The 22,925-nt window shown below is 40.1% G+C and overlaps 2 protein-coding genes across 2 annotated transcripts in view; one reads left to right on the top strand and one right to left on the bottom strand.

The window, feature by feature from the left end:
* LOC120502972 (dynein heavy chain 5, axonemal-like) overlaps positions 1 to 8,772 on the top strand; it is a 149,650-nt gene extending 140,878 nt beyond the window's left edge. Inside the window, exons 73-74 of the mRNA XM_039711017.1 lie at positions 3,623 to 3,844; positions 5,166 to 8,772. Coding sequence (XP_039566951.1) covers positions 3,623 to 3,844; positions 5,166 to 5,384 — 441 coding nt within the window. The 3' untranslated portion in view covers positions 5,385 to 8,772. The remainder of the gene's footprint in view (positions 1 to 3,622; positions 3,845 to 5,165) is intronic.
* Positions 7,883 to 22,718, bottom strand: CAVIN4 (caveolae associated protein 4). Its single transcript, XM_039710992.1, has 2 exons — positions 22,168 to 22,718; positions 7,883 to 9,994 (listed from the first exon to the last, which is right to left on the bottom strand). Exons 1-2 carry the CDS (start codon positions 22,576 to 22,578, stop codon positions 9,329 to 9,331), a joined length of 1,077 nt encoding a protein of 358 aa, XP_039566926.1. The 5' UTR covers positions 22,579 to 22,718; the 3' UTR covers positions 7,883 to 9,328.
* Positions 22,719 to 22,925: the final 207 nt, after the last annotated feature.

The raw sequence follows: 22,925 nt of genomic DNA, 5'->3' as shown, positions 1-22,925 counted from the left end.
GCAAAGGCTGATAGAAATTTTGTACTGGACATTTCAGCTGATTTTTTTGTGCTCTGGGGTTGTGTTGGTTCTGAAATTTTGCCAGCCCAAATTTGGCAGCCTACATTTTTTTGGATCAAAATAGCTGGATTTCTGAAAAGAGCTGCCAAATAATCAGTGTAAAATGTCCCCAAACAAATTGTGATTTAATAGACCATAGTAAATGAGAAAGCCTCTAGAAATACAAAAATTACACACTTCATAACCCCTAGTTCTTAAAGTCCCTAAATACATTGTGTGCAGAGATTAAAAAATTTATTTGTGCTGACAATCACAAGCTTAAGAATCAGATGGTTATTGTAGTCACCATTTTCTGTAACCTAAGCTGTGGGAGTGGCTCATTCTAAAAGCAATTCACCTGAGCAAAGACTAATTTTCTATTTAATTAACTATTACTTTGTAAATTGTCATACTGCTGTGTTTAAAATCAGTATTTTACGTGTTCAGAAAATTGATTTTTGTCTTCTCAAACAAGCTGAGGTGATGAGGTGTTAGTGCTGCAGTTCTAATGGCTTGTTTGTAATACCTGAGAAGTTGTCAGAAAAATCCTTTCATTTCTGAGATGAAATGCAGCTCCTAAGTAATTTGCCTACTTGCATATATCTCACTGTTAGCTTCACAGTCAATGGATAAATGCCACGGATAACACAAGGCAATAAAATAGATTTATAGCACTGGGAAAAAGAGACATTCTGGCAATAAAAAATAATATAGGATCAGACTCTGCCTTCTCTTGGATTGTTTATACACTAGGATAAATTCAGTAATTTCACAGAAGTTAATCTTTATTTTTAGTGATACAAATGAGGTCTGGCTCAGACTTCTGTGTAAAAGAAACCTGATTCCCCATGTGTGTCTGCATTGGGCTGAGATAACTGGGGTGAAAAATGCAAGAAATGCCATGAATTTTCTTCCCTCCTGGAAGTTAATCTGAGGTTACTGGATTTTTTCATCAAAAACTTGACATTAGGCATTTCTCATTTCTACCTCCCAATTTCCATTTAGTGGCTGACACTGTTTTATTGTTTCCTTGTTTGCATGTCTGTGTCCTGTTCCTGTCACTTGTCCTATATATAGATTTTAAGCACTGTGAGGCAAAGCTGTCCTTCTGGTTGTGTAGTATTCAGCATAATGACACCTCAACCTACTTCTATGATCCTTAGATGCCAAAGTAATGTGAATACTAATCAGAATATGAAGTAGAATGCCTCCATTCCTCAGTGTCCACTTAATTCTAGCAAACCTGCCATAAACTTCTCAGTATTTGCAAAGTGACAAACAAGGAACCTCCAAAGATAAGGTAAAGGAGAGAATATGATTCTGAGAGCAATAGACTTAACTGATTTTCATGGTTTTTTGTCATAGCCTCCATGTGTGTCTGCTTTCTCTCACTAGAAGGTTCAGAGTTAGTTCTCATGGGTTTTTAAAAGGCAAAGGGGCAAAGCTTCAGCAGGCTTCAGTGAACTGGACAGGGAGAAATTCAGGAAAAGGCAAACACACATATACAAGAAAAATACCAATACCTTAACCAACCAACCAACCAACCAAGAAAAACAAAACAAAAAAGAGAAAGGATTACCAGAAACTGAAACAAATGTCATGGCAACTGGTGTATTATGTCTCTGACAGAGGATTTTGGGATCAGCCAGAGCCTCAGCTGTAGAGTGGCACCTCAAACCACTTGATTCTGTCTTGCTCTTTGTTGTGCCATTCACCCACTCTGGAGCACCCAGCTGGGCCTCCAGCTCACAACTGCAGTCTTCAAATGCTGTCTAGGATTCATTCAAATGAGAAGATAAGCATGAAAAGTCCCACTGCAGAAAGTGTATAGGTCCTGCCATCTCTAGGAATAATCTGCTATCTAAACCTTATCCCTGAAGACAACTCACAGCTTGGAGCTTACTTTTATTCCAATGTTTCCATGGTGCCTTTGAACTGATTCCCTTAATACAGTCATGGCTCTGTCCTCTTCAGGCTCTTCTTTCTTTAATATTTCAGTTTATCTGAGACCCAGTAGCCCTCTGGGGCCTTACAGCAGTGAACACTTCATGTATTTTAAACTACTGGTTCTAGCATGTTTCTACAAATTAAAATTCTACAAATTACTGCAACGATTCTGCTTTCATTTAATGGCATTTCTGATAGAAGAACTTGGCCTTTAATCCTGTCTCCCTCAGCTATACACTGGAGTTCTCAACTACTTCCAGCGCAATTACTGCTATCTGTGCTATCACAAAGCCTCTTTAAAACACTTGTCCTGGAGTCTCTGGTATTATATTAATGAGGAGCAACCAGTGTGAGTTAACAGAAACATCTGGGCTCCTGAGAGTCATCTCACATTCTCATAACTTGAAGGGTATTGCATGGCTACTAAGTGCTCAGAGCACTCCAGTCCCATCAGCCAGAGAGTGGCCTCTGCGTTCAGTAGGCAATTTGCTGATTTTCCCACATCTCACTTCTTTCCATTCGTTTGGCCCTAATGGTAGCTCAACAGAGCATCCTGCTCTGTGAATATTGAAGATAAAAATATTTTTTAATTCCCTCATTCCCATCCTGATTTCTTCCTTGCTGTGCTGTTGCCTCAGTGATTCCCCGCTTTGTGTGTTGCTCATGTGGCTCTCTATCCCCCCATCTCTGTCTCCAGATGCTTTAGTTCCCTGTTCTGAAATAGGTCAAGAAACTTACTCTTTCCTAGGTGTCCTTTTCATTGCTCTTGAACATTCAATTTTGTTTTTTATTTGTTCACCTCCTTACTACAGAAGTGGATTTCCACAAGGTAAAATAATGTGTACATCTGCAGCATGATCACTGGAACAGCAAAGGAGTCTGCCCTCCCATCTTTAAGGACTAAGGGACTTCCCACATACTGAACTGTGCTTTCCCATGGACAGCTGTATCAGGGAAGCTAACCAGCATATTCAGCCTGGTTTGTCTTTTGATAGCTTATACCACTGTCATGAGATTGTAGCTCTCTAGAACAGAGAGTTTTATTCTGTGCTGCTGGAGTGCTCTGGGTTTATCTCACTGTTGTCTAAAACACTATGTTATTGTTGTATATAAAGACTTCATTGAGCAAAGTGTCAGAGGCATTTCAGTATCTAATGGCATGATTCCAGCTGGTACTTCCTTTATGTTCTGTAAAATGCTTATTTGTTGACTGAAAAGTATTTCTTACAATGTTAGTATAAGAAAAGATGAATAATATAGTCAGTGTTAGAGAAATTAGAAATCACCTGTGTTTGGAATCTCTCAAAACACATTAATCTGGCAGCCTTATATACATCTCTCCATCTGGTTGGTTGTAAAAAAAGGCATGAGAGGTGAGTTATACAGACACTTCTGATATGTTGAGCAAGCCAACTTGGGGGCTGCTTAGCACCAACATGTGCACATCAATTATGTATGGATGCTTGGTACTGGATTTGCACTACTGAATTTAGTTTATATGAACGTGAAATTCTGTGGGACGAGCTTTAATACAGCTGGTGTCACATAGGAAAAAATAAAAAAGGTGTAAATGGTTTAAATTCAAGGCTTTTAAAAAAATCCTCTCTGTCTGTCATATTCCTGTGTGTCTCCTTAGGGATTCCTAACAGCCATGAGGCAAGAGACAACTCGCATGAATTTAGCCAAAGGATGGGAACTGGACAGTGTTGTTTTATACAGCGAAGTGACCAAGATGATGAAAGAAGATGTTGTTGGCCCTCCTCCTGCTGACATTGGTGGGGTTTACATACACGGCCTGTTCCTCGAAGGGGCTGGCTGGGACCGCAGGAACAGCAAGCTGATCGAGTCAGCACCAAAGGTGAGGATCAAGTGAGTGTAGCAGGCTGTGGCATATTGCATGTGCTCTGGGAAAACTGGGAAGAATGCTTAGTGCCTGCAGCAGTGGTTTCACAACAGGTTTTAAGAGGGTAACCAACTAGCAGTGCTGGGAAGAGGACAGACTCTACCTGCCAAAAGTGAACAAAAAGACTTCCGTCAGAAAATGAATTTAGGATGCATAGCAGTACAGCAAACCAGATGCTGGGCTTCTTGGCTTGAGGGGCCCTAGCAGCACAGTTATGTTTGAATAAAATAGTGCACCCCATAGCCAGTCTTCTTTTGACTGACCAAGAGGGACCTTATCAAAGCTTCCAAAGCCCTGGGCTAGGTTTGATATGGAGGTCATTGTTTGGTTGACGAGAAATCCCTAGTATTTGTATTTTAATATGAGGGAGAGTATTAGTTCTGGGCTTATGCTCAGTTATCCATCCATAGAGTTACATTTTACTGATGTGACTAAGCAGATTTAAAAATCTGGCTATGGAGTAATGATTAGATACTGTAGTCATGGTCCAGGGAAAATTGTCGTTGTTTGCACTGGTACTTTTTCCAAGCCAGTGCTAACTGTCCTGGAATTGGAATTGAGGTAATTCCTGTCCATAGGTAAAACACTTTTGTGTCTGACTGAGGGAAAATTTTCCAAACCAAACCTTGCCAGCTGTAACTTCTGTTGCCTGGTTTGTCAAAAGACCCCTTCAAACATGGAGTTTACTCAAGTGCTCTGGAGTGTTCAGCAGGGCTCCATGTTGCTCTTGGATCTGGGTCCATTTTATCCCCTGACAATGAATACTTTGTTTTGGTGGAAGACCTGAGGAGATCTAGTTTGGATAAACGCCCAAGAAGCACCTTGGATGTTAGAAGCTCCACTGTCAGCAGTGCAGAGGTAACAGGGAGGGTTGCAGCTTGGCTTTTGTAGCTCTAGACCTGACATTCAGGAAAAAGGTGGGGAAAGAATGGAAAATACCAGTGAAAAGGGCAAAGGAAGGGAAAAAGACAATGGTTGCTGTTCTTCCTAGAACCATTGACATTTTTCCATCTGTCTCTGCAGCATGCAGATTTCCCTGTTCCTACTTTTCTGCTTTCCTTCCAACAGGCTTCCTGATAGCTGTTGTTCCTGTGCTGCCATGGGCTTAAAGTTAGTGTCAACATAGTAGTGAGTGTAGGACTTGTACAGTCACGTGTACCTCTGCTGAGGTGCGTTTGCTGAAGGCCATCACTGAATCTAGTTCTAGTGTTTAGAATTCAGATGCCCTCTCCTGCTTCTGTAATGCTGAGCCCCGTGTATCTTTTAACCTTCTCAGGTGCTGTTCACGAGCCTTCCCGTAGTCCACGTGTACGCTGTTAGCACGGCAGCGCCGAGCGACGCACGGAAGCACCATGGAAACGTGTACTGCTGCCCTGTCTACAGAAAGCCTCGGAGAACAGACCTGACATACATCTTCTCTTTGTATCTGAAAACAGTGCAGAACCCTGATCACTGGACTTTGAGGGGCGTTGCACTGCTCTGCAGTTCGAAGTAAGGACAGACAGCTACGGAACAAAGAACCATCAAGCAGGATTAATCTGCAGCCAGTATTGCATTGTTGTTGTCAAAGTGGTGGCTACCTTCTCACTGTGGGGTGGGAATTGTCAGGTGATACATAGAGATTAGGTTAGTTGCACATAAATCAGCTTCCTCTGTTCACAGCAAAAATACTACATGTATTTACCCTGGGAATATCAGAGGGAAAACAGCTGCAGGTGTAAATTTGGCAACTCTTATAAACCAAGTGAGAATATAATCAACTAACTTGCTCATAATGGAAGCACTACATAAAAAAGTGCTTATGATAGTGACAAATGCTCTGACATCTTATGGTGGTCTTTTGTAGATGTTATCTTTCTTTTTAATACAATAATGTTTGATAATATAATATAATTATTTTAAATTCAACTTTGTAGTTAAAATCTCATCATCCATAGCATTATTAAAGCTGTAATGACAAGATAATTAAATGCATGGTAGAGTTTTATGTTTATCTGCATATATTTCAATACACAGTTCCTTTGATTTTGCATTTCTAAACTTGCTGGGTGGTTTTACTAATGGCTGCGACCATTTTGTTGAACAATCACTTTTTAATGCAAACAATCATAGAAAAAGAAGTGTTTATCTTTGCACAAGTGCCTCTTGCACCTATTAACTCGTTTCAAAACCTATATCCACTTGTAAGGAAGTTGTGCACACCCCCCATTATTAGCAGGAAGAAAAATTTGAATGTTTTCTCATAGTAAACACATCTGAACACCATTTTTGCTCTATTAACACTCATTCCATTTGCATTAGTGCCTGAATCCTGCAAATTCAAACCTCTTAACTTCTTGTTGTTCTGTATTTTGCATCAGTTTAGTTTAAAAAAGAAGACAACACACAATCCATACTTCACCTGGAATGGTCGAAGTACTTTTGTGTTAACCACTGCTCTCTCTCTCTCTCTACCCTGTAACTGAAGGATGTGATACTTCTTTTAATAGACAGATGGCTATTGGTGGAAAATGTGTTTGGCTTCTTTCACTAGCACAAATTCAAAGCAAAAGAAATTGTTGTTGGATGTTATGAAAGAAGGACTTGCAATCAGGACTTTGTTAATATTTTTTTTCTCCTTGTAAACACTTTTAATTTTTGTAGAGCAAGTGTCTAACAAAGTAGTTCATCCCTTGGTATAGCCAGTTTTACTCTGCAGTTAGCAACTGCAAGGCTTATTCCACGAGGAAGTTTGATATTCACACTCACACCCACAACCAAGTACAGAGTGCCAGCTTTCTTCTTGGAAAACAGAGCAGACAGGGACAGGGTCCCTTTTTTCCATTTAGCTAGGAGCAACAGTGCTGGCAAGATTATCTTTTCAAGTGAAACCAACTGTTCCAAAAAAATACACCAGACCTCCCTGCAGTGCAGCTGTACATCAACCAATTTCATTGAGAATTTTTTTTCTGAGAATGCTGAAGGATTTGGCTTCATGATCATTGATCTTGGAAATTATGGAAAAGAGGGGGGAGACTTCAAGCAGCAAAGGTCTGTGCTGTTCCACAGAAACTGAGGCTGCAAACCATAGTGCTTTCCCCATCCCCTACCTTTATTTAACTTTATTGGAGTAATTTAACCTTCATCTCTTGGTACATGTAAAAGTCCGATCAATAACTGTGATAGTAATTTCAAATAAAAAATTTAATACGTGAAATACTTTGCACACCTGAGAAACTCACTGCTTGCTATGAAACAAATCCTCCTCTGACCAATTGAAGCTAGAAGTAAACATTAAAAAAATAGATGTTTGATAGAGCTTCTATCTGGTGCTACGTTATATGCCCCATGGAAACTGGAAACGTGGAAACTTCTTTTCTTTGTCAAGCAAAATAAGAAAATTAAATGCTATATGAAGAAAATCTATAGGCAATGATGTTCTATCATATAGTGTTCTGCTGTATAAAAATGCAAATAAATAACTTATTTGAACATCAAAATTTTCATTTCAATAACTAAACCCTGTTTATCAGTTTAAAAAATGCCAACCCTTGCAGAACAGAATGCAGGCCATATGACTGAAGAATCAGAAAATTCATACAGTATTTCACTGAAGATAGCTAGAATTTTATACAGAACTGAAGAACATAAAGTGACTTTACCCCAAAAAGGCTTCTTATCACTAGTAAAGAACACCAAACAAAACCTTCAGTATATCCTACAAGCAAAATGCTCTTTCCTTGTTGCATGTGATTATAGTAGAGCGGAGATGAACAATTTACTATTGACAGAAATATGTTCCTTTCCCCACCTCTGTCTCTTTCTCTATGCTGCCCTTCCACTCAGTGGAGTTGCTGCTCCCAATCTGACAACATTAATTTGATTTGAAATGTCACTGATACGGTAAAACATTGACCTTCCCCAACCAGTGTTCCCTAGTTACTATTGCTAAAGCTGTTTCACTTCAAGTGGGATGTACACCAATCTAAATGAAAGAACTGGCAGGCAGAATACTTGAAATCAAACTAATTATATTTGAATGATAGATTAACAATTAGCTGTAAGTCTTCAAACAATGTATATAGATAACCGAGTTATGCTCTTCTGTTAAAATGAACCCGAGATATTAAATACAATCATACAGCTTTTGGCAATATAGTACAAGTTTCACACAGATAGTAATGACTAACATTGCTTTAGATAAGTGCTTTGAAGGCAACTCCATTTAAGAATGAAGAGAGCAATACAGTCCTGCACCCCATGTCAGCGTAGCAGTCATGTTTACAAACATATCTGATGTCAGGGCACTGGCTCCTGAGAGTTGCAAATAAACAGCATTCCATAGTCCAAAGGGTGTCTGTCTCATAATCCCTGAGGCTGTGACTGGTCAATAATGACAATGATAGGAAAAAAAGAATTGGGTTATGGATTGGCCCTGTACATCTGTGACTTTGTAGAATAGATTTTAATTGCAGTGAAACTCGGAAAAAACACAGAGAGTGGAAAAAAGCAATTCCCTTGTCTGGTCAGTTATATTCATAAATCCTATGATCCTCTGTAAAGAATAATAATTTTCTAAAAAAAATCTCAAGGAAACTGTGGTTATAATATTCTAACTTTTCTCTCAATTTATCCAGAACCTATGCATTCATCTTATTCCACTTTTACTGCTTCATATAATTGCCTTTCTCACAATCTCCTCTTTCCAAGACATGAATACTATACCCCCTTCCTTTTTCCTCCTGCTATTCCATATTTAATGTGTCTTCTTTTTTATTCTTACTTCATTAATGCACAAAACACATTGCTTACTTACAACAAACCTTCCTATTCCAGAAGTCTGGAAATAACCTGTAGTTGTTTCAGGATTTTCTCTTTTCTACTAAGAAAAAACACAATTTACTCAAAACCTATGGTTCCTACCACATTTTTTCATACTGTGGGTAAAGCGGGAATTTGCTCTTCCTGCTTTTTCTGCGAGGGTCCTTAAGTGATAATATTTGTACAGCTAAATGACACTTTTCATAGTTCTTCCTTTTGGTAATATGAAGCAATAGCTTTGTTATTGTTTTCTGATTAGATGAGTTGGTATAACATAATGGAAATAAATTTTATACTGTTGTACATGAAACGATAAGAGTGATTAGGCTGTAAAGTGACTGCTAAATCAATCTTGGAAATGCAGCAGATTCCCATCTCCCTTTGACACTGTGAGTTCCATTTGGGTTAATGATGGCTATCGGCACACACCGAGACAGAGGGGGAGCCCCTTCATTCAGTTTGCATGGCTTGACTTTTGTCAGGAAGACAACACTACAGACATCTATGTGGATGGCAGAACAACACCAACACGGTTTGTGATATAACACAAATTCACACATTTTTCTAAAGCTGAGTGAGTACATACTGTGTTCTCTCTTGCTCAGTGAGGACAGTATGGGGTGTGTGCTCATTGACTCCTTATACTGATTGCTTTAAGTCTAGCAAAGGGACGTCATCATCACCTCCTCCTCCTCCTCCTTCTTTTCTTTCCTGCTTAAGGACAACTTCTGGGATAGTCACCCCTATTTCAGTTGACTGGGAAGCACCTTTTGTTGCACTATTCTTGTCTTTCTTTACCTTAGTGATCACTTCTGTGTAAGAGATTTCTTCAGTGAAGGGCTCTGCTGCTGGGAGCTCAGAGGCAATGTGTACACTGGATTCCTGGATCCCCTCCTGACCTTCGGCTCCTGTTCGTTCTTTACTTTTTTTATGGATCTTGAATGTCTCCTTTGTTGGAGCAGCTTGTGAAATGGTTTTCTTGATCCTCATCCCAGATTGTCTCAGTCTCTCTCCTGACTGCCTGATCCTCTCTCTCCTCTCAGGGGTTACTATCCTAGTTTGAAGCCTGTTTACCTTCTTGCCAAAATTTTGCCTTGTCTTTTGGATATTTTCCCTTGAAAATGCCTTTTTGATGTCATCAATGCGCCTCATGCCTGATTTCTTGAACTTGGTTGCTTTGCTTTCTTCGATATAATATTCTTCATCAGAAGACAGATCATCAGGTGGGAAGAAATCATCCTCTATAGTTTCACCTGCTGTCATCTCTTTGATAACAGAGAGAGATGAAGGACACTCGGTTTCCTCCTGTGAATTAAAGCAGAGAGTTATGTTCCAGCAAGCGTGTTTCAAAAAGATGGTGGTTCAAAGTTTTTTTTTGGTTGGCTTGTAGTTAATTAGTACTAACTGAAATATAGTACTGTAACAAAGTAAGGTAGACTTGTACCATCATACCTAATCTATGCAGAACACAAATGGCAAAAGAAATCTGTACCAAGTTCTCTAAAGATATTATATTCCTGATTAAAGATTTCTTTTCACTGTGGTTCTACCTGAAATTAATTAATGTAATGGTCCTACAAGTCCTCTAATGGTTTTCAGACCAAACTTGTCTAGGTTTTGGGTTTGTTTTTTTTTTTTTTGAGCTTATATGTGTCTCTGGATTGGACCTAGATCCATTATTCCTCACCAATAAAAGCAGACACTGTAGACAAAAAGGCTCTTGGGCTTGTGTCAGCTGTACACTGTCCAACAAATGCCTCAATGATATGAGTAGCTTCAGTCTACTACTATTACAAAGACAATTGTGCATTTTTGACTGTTTGGAACTTAACAAACACTGCTGCTTCTGCCCAGAAGGGAATGAACCCCAGCATATTAACTTACATGTGCTGGCTGCACAAGGGAACAAATCAGTAAAGCAGGGAGATGTTATTTGGTAAACCCAGTAACACACAATTCATTCAGCACCTGCGCCATCACTGAGGTGAACATGATTTGCTCCATCTGGAAATGTATGATATTGCTGAGCAAGCACTTCTGTCTCCTGTGGTGAATTTGGTGGCCTGTTGGAGCATGCAGAATTATATATTTATATGACACATCTAATGTGTATCAGCAGCATGCTTGGAAATGATGGCTATCCTAGACATCTTAGCCCTAGGACTTCATGCAGACTCTCAAAAAAAAATAATTTCTAGAGGCTCAAAGCTCAAATACATGAAAGAATTCCAAAAACTGTCCACAGTAAACATAAAAATTTATCAAGGATGAGCTAGTGGTTAAGGATATCCGAGAAAAAGAAAAGGGAAAAAAGTTTATGGCAATGAAGAATTTATCTGAACAGGGAGAATTTCCTAAGAAAGCTGTTTTCCTGATATGGATGGACAGTACAGATTTGTGGCTCAGTGTCAGTGAGTTACTTCTATCTAGAAGTGCAGTGCATGCCGAGCAGAAAAACTGTAGCTTGTAGGAAGGGTAGGAGATAGACAGTGCCACACCCTTCTTCCCTACCAGCTTTTTACATGCACGTGCCTGTGCTCTTCTCCCAGGACAGCAGCCCTTTGGGGTGCAAACAGCTGTCTGAACAACAGCTGCATGACGCTTTTCTAAGCTGTTTCTCATTAGTACTAACTACTTCAGCTGATTTCTGGGGCATGGCAGTGTCAGGACTCTACCCTTAGTATTATCATCCTAATGGAGACAATAGGAGAGATACTGAAGCTGTGAACCCATGAATAGCAAGTAAGGCTAACTGAATATTTTGCTGTGAACTTCTTTCTGGTCAAAAAGATGTCTGTCATATTTCACAGTGACTCATTAGTAGTGAGTCATGTTATTTTATATAAAATAACATACATTGAGCTATTTGACAGATAAAGCCCACTTAAGAGTCTCTCATCATGCCTTGGCTTCAATAAAAACCCTCAACTAAAATAGTTGTTAATGCTTAGGAAAAAAAAGGGATAAATTATGTTACATTGATTACAGCAGAATGTTGTTCGACTCATCTGTCAAAATCAGCAGGAACAAAACTACAATGCTTTGCTAATAATCTTCATTAACGTGCAAATTAACATTAATTATATAAAGACTTCTACACATAAACATAATCTCTTTTTTCCTGAAAATTAACTAAAAACACAGCTGGATAGTAATTCCTTAAAATGTTTTTAAATTATACCCCACTCCTTCAGCTGAAATGGTAACAAAACTATTTCCAGAATGAATATTCTGAAATTTCAGTGCATACAGAGATGAATACAATATAGAGGAACACTTCATATGAAGATTACTTTTTAAAAAGAAGGAAGGCAGAGACACTATTTTCTCTGTAATATTCGTCTTCCTTTGGAAGAAGAATTTGTCTGTACTTTTTGTCAATTGCCAGATTTTTATTGTGTTTACTTTTAGTCTGTTAGCTACAGAAGAGAGTACTTTATCTTTCCTACTCCCATTAGAATCAAAAGTTATGAACAAGAACATGTGAGATGAAGATCTTGTAGATGAGATACAGAAACTAGAGCTGCATGCAGATACTGAGAAACAGTTTCATTCTCCTACAGACTCTCAGCATGAACTTTGCCAAATCTTTGATTTTCTTATTTTCCTTGGTCTCTGCACACATTTTGCAGAACCAAATGTAGCAAGGCAAAACATCAGTGTGAGTTTCTATCTCCTCTCAAGATTTCTGGATGTTACCGAAGTGGAAAGTATTAGTGAGCCTGTCTAGCATGTTAGGAAGGTTTTGGAATAAAAAATCAGTGAGTTAGGCTCAGTAGGTGAGCTTTTTCATCTATTTCATTTCTCTCTCTCCTGCTCCTGACTCATTTCTTCTTATCACTAGATATCTGTGGGGCAGAGAGAAGAGAGAAGCTCATCCTTCCTAAGGCAGGAACAAGAAGATTTAGTACCAAGTGGGAAACAGAGTCAAAGCATATAGCTACCAGCTCCTTTATAAGCTCACTAAAACCAAAAGAACAAACACCTACTGATTTCAGCAGCACAGAACAAAGTCCTAAATTGGGTGAGAGCTTTCTCCTTGTCTAAAGCAGATGGGACTGGGAATAGCAGGATTGGGCAGTCCAATATTTGTGGAGGGTGAGAAGGGAGTTGAGGCATTGGTACTGCTGCTTCCAAGGTTTTTGTTAAAAATCTGCTTAAGGATTTTGCTAGGAAAAACTTGTACTCATAACCACCACTCATGGGAGGTAAGGGAGGGTCTAGAGTGAGGGCAGAAGATTATTTCACAGTAAAATATTATACCAAGCAGTCAATTATTTTTAACATGATTTCTTGAGGATATTGGCATGCAGTCATAGGAGCTATCTATCATTTAATACATAGGACATGTTCTCTGCTTGCCTCATCTACTGGCAGAAACCAAAGACATGCACAGGCTAGAATCAGAAAACAAATTAGTGGAAGCTGAGCATTCCCCTTCCTTTTCATCACTCCTCCTAGAAGGACCACCTGCAGAGGGTGCTCACACTGGTCCTGGTGTGTTTGCTGGCCATAATTACTAATTGGACATAATCCCCTGAAAAGTTATCCACCACTCAACACACTGGAAACAGACTTAGACCTTTCAAACAGAACAATATTTTTTCCTTCTCTTCCAAGAAAAGGGTTGCTAAATCTGTCAGGTAAGTATTTGATTTGGAAGTTGTCTTTGATTTGTACAAGAAGTGTAACACACATACAGATATTATGCATCTCCCACCTTCTCACCCTTACATGGCCCCTCCATTAACACAGAAACATTCAGGCATTTTTCATCAATTTGAGAATGGATCTGGGTTCTAACACAAAGAAATAAGTGCTCTTCTGTGAAGCTGGCTGTGTTTTGAGTCGTTCTGTCTGTCCCCCCCCAGATGATATCTGTTCTGAGCAAACATGTCATGGCTGAGGTACCTTGCTTGTAGAGTTGAAGGTTGTCAGGGGACAAGGGGGCTGAGAAGAAGGGTTGTGTCTTATTAATGGGTGTAAGAGGAGGGAGGGGAGAAAGAAGTCAGATTAGATGGTGTGTTGAAACTGGAAATATTTTGGAGAAATGCTTGTGTCTGGAAGGACATGAAGCCTGAAAGGAGAAAGACTTCAGGTTTTGTGGTAGCAAAGGAGGGACTGAAAGCACTGGTTGAATGGTAAGGGAAAATCCTGGAATCTTTGCAGTTGTAGTTGAAGGGTAGTTACATCCACTGTTTCAGGAAAAACTTTAACAGACAAAACTTAGAGGTATAACACCATAACAGAACAACTGCACAATTCAGGAGTGGCTGGTAAAGCCCCTGGCATGGCAAGTTTTTTGCTAAGAAAGCATCTGAAATCTGAACTTTGGTTCACCTATTTTTTGAGTGTTTAACTTCTCAAATATGCCTAGCCAAAGAATTTTGAGTTCTTAAGGACCTGGCTGAACACAAAGTAAACATATAAGTAACCCTCAGCTTTGATGAAGAAGGCCAGCATGGCATTGAAACCTAACAAAGTCTGACTCCATCAATGACATTTTCACCTCCTGCTCTCATTTTAATTTCATTCACAATTAGAAAATTTTCAAGGGGACATAGCCTGTGTCTTTCAAACCCTCCTTTTGCTCTTCAAGCTTTCCATCAGCTGCCAAAATTCTGGCTGCTCAGCACCCATGGGAAAGAACAGTGACCAGTTTGCAGGCACTGCAGACATCTTCTAACAACAAGGAAGGGATCAAAGCAGTCACATTTTTTCCCATAGGCTGTAGTAAAGCATATATGAGGGAAGGCTAATGCTCCTGCTCCTCAACCATGCAAAGAGAAACGTGCTGACTTTTCCACCGTGCTGAAACCTTAAAACCAGTAGGTAAATAATCTTAAATGTGGCAATGCCTCTAATCAACCCTATGCGACTCTCAAGGTGGCAATGCTCAGATAATTGAAGCACACAGGGGAAAAGAGGCTGTTTCAGAATTTGCCTGCTTGATAACCCTGCCTGCACAGTCAGGCTCCCCTCTTCTCTGGGAAGAGAAAGGGGCAAATGGCAGACAAAATTGTTTAGCAATGTCTCAGGTATTTTGCAGCTGTGGTGTCCTGGTAAAATCAGGTTGGCTCTAAAAGCGGCCTTCACTTACTGCTGCACTAGGGAGCCAAAGGGGGCTGCTGGAAGAATGTCATGCCTTCAGCAAGGACTGCCAGGCTGGGAAAAGAAAAAAGGGTTGTTGAAAAGATTCCCTTGCAAACTTTACTAGCTAAATTTCCACTCTTTGGGAGCACAGATGGGATCAATAATTAATAGCAGCAGGACTTTTATTTTCCTTAAGAAGATGTGTGTTTTTCATTTAGAGTTCACTTGATTTGCTAAGCAAAGCAGCAACATAATGTCACTGTAAAACAATATTTAGGCTTTACTTAAGTACATGAGTGTTTTAAATTATAATTTCAGTAATAATTTTATGTCATTTGAAAAGAAAAAAATAATGGAATATGAGGGCATTTTAATTAATGTAGCTAATTCAATAGCTTTACATCCTTGTCCTTTCGTGGTTTTTTGTATGCATTCAAAGCTTTGTATTTCAGTACTTGGACTGGGCTTCCAAAATTGGCAGAGAGGAAAAAAGGTAATGCATTGTATTACATGTAAATATTTGCAAGAAATGCTATAAACTGGTTTTGTGTTCTTTTTCTAAATAGCTTAAAAATGTAACTCTAAACAGCTTTAATAAAGGCAACAATTATCAGCTCTCAACTATTACCTAATTTCAATCAACACTTTAGCAGTAAAAGCTTTTTCAATTAAAAAAACCCTCAGAAAATCAGAATGACATAATAAATATTTCATTTTTATATATCTAAAATAACATACGTATATATATATATATTTATGTATTGTATATATAAAATCAAGACTCAAAATGGTCTTAAAGAAACTGCTCACAGCATAAGTAGGGAGGAGAGACTGATGAAACTCCATAACTTGGAGTCATTGTGTTGCACAGGGAAAAGGTCACAGCAAATGATCTTTCAGCCTTGGGGTGTATGACACGGAAAGTGCAGGTGATGATTAACACAAGCACAGATGGGAATGTCTGGTGATCACCTGACAATTCTGAAGCAGAGCACGAAGCAGCGAAATGGTCAAAGGCTACCCAGTGCCTGCTGCTGTGTCTATGACAACTGCTGATGCAAATGATGGGCAGCTCATGGGCAGGAAATGGCATTGCCACAATGTTTTAAACAAATCTTAGAAATTTGCATGTTGGATGAATGGTTTGTTATTCACACTGGTAGCCAAGGTAAATCATTAAAACACCTCCTTGAAATTGTGCTCTAAATCAACATGAAACCACTGATGAATAACCAATTACACATCATTCAGTACTTTTACTCATATTCTAAGACTTAAGAGTGAAGCTTTATAAAACTCAAGTGATCCCCTCATTTCTTCGGCAAATACATCATTTCAGAATCTCTGACAGCAGGCCAAAAAACTGCTCCGATGAAAGAGAAACAGGATTATTTTAAAAGGCCACCTAAGAAATTTTATCAGGTAAACACTTCAGCATATAAGACTTTATGGCTAAGTGCTGTTGCTGCATTTAGAATTTTTTTTACACAATTGAAAACCAGTCTAGAACAGTCAACTCCCCTCATTTCTCTTTTGTGAAGCCTAATACACATCCCTTTTATTTAAATTCTGACAGAAACTCATTAATTCAACCACCAGCATACAATGACTACAAAGAACTCAGCTCATTTTCCCATTATCACTGTCTGTGGCTTGCAGCAGTCAATGAGCAGCCAGTTCCCAGATACACCACATCAGTGGAGAAGCCCTTGGCTCCAGGCTACCACACGCCGCATAAAAAGGACGACTGCAGCTTCAGGGGAAAACAAAAACTTCATACTTTCTCTGCTCTGCTACTGCTTTATGGAACTAAACCAGGGAATAGCTCTGCAGGTCAGTTTGCAGACTTGCAATCAAATTGGTGAAATTCCTAATTTCCAAATTTTCTGGAAGCCCCTTGCCAGTGAAGGGGGAAAAAGCACCACAAGGTGTGATGGGACAGAAAAGAAATATTTGGCAATGCTTTGATTCATTTATTCATCACACAGTGACTGTTCCTACAGGTCAGCTAGACCAGGGAAGAGTTCTCAAGTACTAGTGAGAACTCCATATGAACTCATTTCTGGGCAACATTTTAACTATATGGGGAGAGCAGATACTTATTAAGTAGGAACTGTATCCAGAAGTAGATGTCTACAACAGGTTGGGAGAATCAGGATCCACACACTTCTCTCTACTTACTTGAAAAGGAATATACAGGCCAAATGTACAAACAGCTGTGGTACTGATGTCTAGTTAATGCCTGGCAAGATGAGTCCTGTCCCAGATCCTAACTTCCAGTTTGTGATTTCACATATTCCTCATCTCCGTGCTGTTTTGATCAACTTTTTTCCTGCACTAAGGGGCTAATTGCAAGGTTTGGCTATCTTCAGTAGTGTTGAGAACATGAATCCCAGCTGCATGTCCCCAGACAAGTCCTTTCCCAAATCTGTGCCTCAGAAATGAAGGGTTTTGCTGAGCAGCTGGATTTGATGATCTCAAGAGGAATTTTCCAGCCTAAGTGATTCTGTGATTCCATTCTCAGATACTCATGGTCCCACAGCAGCCAGCCACAGGTCCTGGTGACAATTCCCAGCAGTCTCTAGGACCATGGAGAAGAGACATGACACAGGAGGCTCAGGCTGTAACTGCACTCCTCTGCTGACTTGCAGGGCAACCCCAAGGGAAGCCCTGAACAGCTGCATCCAGTGCAAATGTACACTAAGATCAGCTGTTTCCACCACTCAGTGCTAATAGGTGGAGAAAAATCAATGGCAGCTCTGTGAAGAGGACAGCCTGTCCCCTTGGGAGGATCAACCCAAAGGAGCAGGTCTGGGGGCACCAGATCCAATGGTGTTGAGTCCAGCTTGTATGGACAAAATCCTGTGAAATATGCAAACCATTTCATTTTAGGAAGACAAAAGTAGCCCAGCATCTGTGTTTTTAATATTTTTTTAACTTGTTCTTTCTCCTTATTCCTTGAAAACATGTCACTAGAAACACAGTTTTTCTTTAGCTGGTTGATAGCTTCTCCATTAGTGGCTGCTGCACAGCACGGGGCCAGCCCTGCACTTTGAACTGGAGCACTGGGCTCAACAATGCAAACAAAGGGCTCTCATGACACTCTCTGACACAATAATTGGGTTTATTTTACTCTCTGTTTTCTCAGCAAAGGCAATTACCTATCCCAGCTGTAAAAATATTTATAAGGTTTCTGCCACAAGACTCCAACAAAGGCCCTGTGTCGCTGGGCTGCTGAGGCCAGTGTTCTGCTGTCAGAGGTAGCCAGTCAATTCACACTATTTTTTTTCCCATTAAATTTTCAGGCTGCACTTTAATAACAATTTGGGTTTGCTCTCTTCCCATGAGCTCTGGAAGGCAGTTTTGTCCAGACTCTGTTGTCTTCAGGACTGAAGACATCCAATTATGGTTTCAAATCAGAACTAAACGTACAGGAATTGGCACCATGTACATTAAAATTAACATTATTCCAGCTGTAAAAGTAATTTGGTTTCTTGTCTATATTTCTTTCTATGAACTGACAGCTTCTAATGTTGAACACATTTTTTCAGTATCACACCTTCTCTGTATCAAGATTTTCAAGGAAGATATTACACAGTTGACAAAGACAGAAACACACCTTCAAAAACCCATTGCAAGCTTCACGTCACATTTCAACACAATGCACTGCCACCTGTTGTTTTTTCCAGATTATCTGTTACGAGGTAAGATACAAGGTACATAAATATGAGAAAGCACAAGACCTCCTATGTTTCTGCAAAGCAGAAAAATGACCAAATATGAGCCACCTAGCACAGTCTGCTCTGGGTGAGCTATTTATCTCCATTCTACTAAGGATTTTGCTCTGCAGGGCCATTTTTGAGACTGCCATTCTTACGCCCAAAAGGTGCCAAATTAATGCCAATCTCCTGAGCTCCTGACACCCTGATTTCTACTGCCACTTCAGATGAAGGTGCTTCCACCTCAGGTTTCCAGATTATTATCCCCATCTTGATCTCACCATTCTTACTGTCCTAGTCATTATAACCACAAAATGTCAGTGGGCAAGACAAGACACATACATTTTAACTTATTATTTATGCATAATATCAGAGGCATACACAAGGCGGCTTCTGTGAGCCTCTCCTGGTGTGTGCAGTGGAGCAGCCACAAGGCAAACAAATCAGCTGTAACCCTACTGTGTAGGTCAGTCAAGCCATAATCTTGGTTTATGACATGTCCACTAATTTTAAATGTCAGACAGCAGTGAGTAAAACAAATGCATGTGTCCCTTCATAGGAAGCAGTTACTCATTCATGGTGCTTATGTGAAGTAATAATAGACACAAATCCCAGTAACAGTAACATGGACTTTCTGGTGCCTGTAGACTTACACTTCCATTTAAATAGGGACTTGCAGGACAAGCAGAAAAGCAAATGAAACAAGTTCATTCAGGGTAAAAAAAAAAAAAAAATCCCCTTTAATTTCTGAATAATTTAGTCAGAATCATTTAAACTGTTAAATGCTCTTTGACTTCAGAGAAATGATAGCTCTTACAGCTGGTTATTCAGACTAACCTGAACAGAAATGAACAGTGACCTGTACAACCTACAACATCCTTTTTATTCCCTACTATAGTCTCAGGGCACATAGCACTCCAGGGTCAAAGACTTCACTAGAAAGTCTGAAGTAACCTGGCATTTTTAATCATGCAGTCAGCCTAGGGAGCAGAGCTGCCTGCTACCACATCTTTTCCTCCACCACATGGCCTTCTAAAAATGAATGCTCTCAATTCCCTAATCATTCTGCTCAAGGAGGATAACTTTGTCTTTTTTAATGTGAGGATATCGCTAACTCCTTTCATCATTGCTGAGATCTCTTGGGACAATCTCCTTCAGCCAATGATCCTTTTCAACCTGCCTACTCCCTCCATCATTGATAAGATCAAAGCTACCCACTTGAAAGGAAATCTTTAGTATTTAATTGGTGTCTCCTTTTTCCTCATGCGTTGATGTTCTGGCAAAAGCTAAAACTAAAACCCACACGTGCTCGCCGGTGTAAAGATTCTATGCCAGCACCACACAGGTCATTGGCCCCATCACAATGTTCCAAATAGTTCATCAGGAAAAAAACACCTCTCTACAGAAGAGCCGTCAGTCAGAGCCACGGGGTAAACAACTTGGTTATAGCCATTTGTAAGGTATAGCACAGGGAGCACGCTGGTTCCGCAGCTATTAACAGACTCCCACTCATCCTAGCCAAGCTCCCGTCATCCAGGTCTTGGCACTGCAGCAGAGTGCCTGCCCTGGTGCAAATCAGCAGTGTGAAAATCACTGCACTGGTGTGAAAGAGACCTTCCTAAGTGTACTTGTGCCTTGAAGTCACAGTGCACTCTTGCCTACCTAGACTCTTCCAGGTTTCGGGCAGTTATCCCTCTCCAGAAAAGTGTTACATGGCAGATCCTAGAGGGATCCACATATCTGCCTCTCCTCCATGCAAGTGGGAAAAGGTTCTTCAATCTACCTTACAGAAGGGATGGAACTTAAGGAGGGAGTCACTCATATTCTCACTGACAGTTCTAAACCACTGTAGGAAGAGGAAAGCAGAAAGACAGGAAAAAGTGCTGTTTCCCTTCCTGAAAAGTGCCACCTAAGAATTAAACATGCAGTGCAGGTCATTCCAGTCCAGCAAAACCAGCAGAGAGATCATAAACTCCTACTGAAGGTGGTTTTTTGAGAAAGTACACATTGGGAGAGCCACCTTTTGTATGAAATATCTGAAAATATCAATAGCTGTTCTTTGCACCTGCATGTAAGTCCATTTTGACCAAATTTTGCTATATTTTTAATAAACAACAGCTCATGCCTTGCTAGCAGAAGAATTTACATCATGTAATGAATACTGTTTTAAGAAAAAAATATTTTCAAAGCATTGATTCTGCTGCAGTCATTATGGTAAGGCCCATCAATGAAATGGCATTATGTCATTAACTAGGGAAGTCACAGAGATTTATTACCTTTAGCTAGGAAATGATTTGCAAGCAAAAAGTGAAAGTGCCTGTTTTCTATTCCATGATGATGATGCAGCTTGCAATAATGGTAATAATGGGACAGATTTGGCCTGTACTTTCTATTGAACTACCACAGTAAGTCATTCAGTCAGAAAATCTGGGAGGCACAATTTGGCTGTATATGGTACTAACATACCATAAAAGAAGTAATATTCCCTACCTTCTGCCTTTTCTCTTTTTTTCATCTATTTTTTCCCAGTAGTGGAAAATGAACTATTTAAGAAAGCTAGGTTATGAAGAATTTGTCAGCTGTTCACAGTAGTGAATAAACTCAGTGAAACACACGGCTCCATTCATTGCAAATGATGTCATTAATGTACAAACAGATACAAGATCAGTGTGTAAAACTGAGTGATGGGGGTGCATTGTATTAGTCTGGAGGGGTGGTATTTTCAAGAATGCCTAATAGAAATACAACTCATTGGAGAGATGCTTTATTGACTTGCTGGTAAAAAAGAAGTAGCTATGCTTCTGGCAAAATATCAAACACTCCTACTTTCTACTGACCTGGGAAGCTGGGAAGTTCCAGCAAAGGCAGGATCAGACCAAATTTGTTTCACAGCACTCATTGACAAGACCCCAGAACTGTCTGCATTGTTTGTACAGATGCAAGTGAGACCATGCTGTTTCATGAAACTTCTCTTCAAATACAATTATTTTAATGTACAATGAACATCCTAGAATAAGGTCAGCGAAAGAAACTATATTATTTAGTTGTGATTAAAAGAACAGTGCATTTTAAACCATTTCCAAGGCAGACCATGCAAGGGAGTATTTGTTGTCATGAAGGGTTTGTGGATCTGAGCCTTAGTTTGTACATATACTGCTATAGACTGAGACAATGAAAAAAGTCCCAATTTTTCAGCAGTATGAGGGCCTGGGCAATGCTGCAAGTTAAACAAGCCATGGTTTGAAATTAGTGTTAGAAGAAAGTCTGCATTTCAGGGAGCCTGAAAACACTTTTGCTATTTGCACTTCTACCTAATACGGTGAAAAAAATAACAGAGATGAATGTCAGGCATGGTTTGTATGACAAGATTTACAGGGCCTGCCTCATATTACCCTTCGGAGAGGCAGCAAATAGTCCTTGCTGATCTGCAGTTAATCTTACACGACTGGCTCAGAAACCTACCCACACTAATAATAGACCCTGTGTGCTGCTGCCAGTAGGTTCACACTGAAAGGCATTGGGGAGCAGAGATCAGTGTTAAAGAAAGCATAAAATAACTCCTGTGCTGGACAGACCGCGCCTTTTGCTTCCTTAACCAACACCTCCCACAAGTCACCAAGGAGGTGGGAAAGCCTCAGTACCACAAGAAATTAGGTTCATGGTTACCTGATAGATCACGACCCGGAATTTGTTTTTTCTCAGCATCTCCTGCTGTTTTGCTTCCACCTTCCTCACGCTGATGCTCTGCCTCTCCACGCGCGCCCGCACCTCCTTCATGGTGGAGCTGACTTTGCTGGTTTTCTGCAGTAACTTGTTCACCGTGAAGCCTGTATTGCCATGAGCCTGGGCAAGCTTTAGCATGTCAATCTGAATGGTCTTGATGGCATTTTCCATCTCCCTGTGCTTCTCCTCTATCCTTTTCTGGCTCGCCTGCACGCTGTCAACTATGTTGGCCACTTTGTCCAGGACTGTCACAATTGTGTAAGCTGCATCTTGCTCTTCCTCCTCCTCGATGACACTGGAGAGACGATTTTGGTGCGTTTTGTCAGCCTCCGAGGTGATTTCGCGGCGATCCATTCTGCCTGCCTTCAGCCAGGTTGGAGGGAGGCGAAGTCTCGGTGATCCTGCCAGAACGATTCTGGCGCTGCTGCAGGGAGCCAGGGCGACAGCTGGCTCCGGCGATGCTCAAAGTAGGGCGTGAAACGCCGCTCCTGGAGCTTGGTCAAATACTTCTGACTACAAAATATCCACACATGATTGCTCAGATACTTTCAGCAACATGAAACCCCTAAAATTAGGAAGCAATATCTGGAAAGGAACATACGTTTAAAGGGTCACGCTTCTGTACTGATGAAGTTATTAGTGTTAATCCAGGAAAGTTAAGTAACTTGCTAATTAAGCAGGAAAGCAAACTTGCATATTTT

This window comes from Passer montanus, unplaced genomic scaffold (genome assembly GCF_014805655.1).
Source record: "Passer montanus isolate IOZ18808 unplaced genomic scaffold, ASM1480565v1 scaffold24, whole genome shotgun sequence".
NCBI lineage: Eukaryota > Metazoa > Chordata > Aves > Passeriformes > Passeridae > Passer > Passer montanus.
The sequence above is the reverse complement of the archived record's forward strand: the minus strand, read 5'-3'. Positions and strand labels throughout refer to the sequence as shown.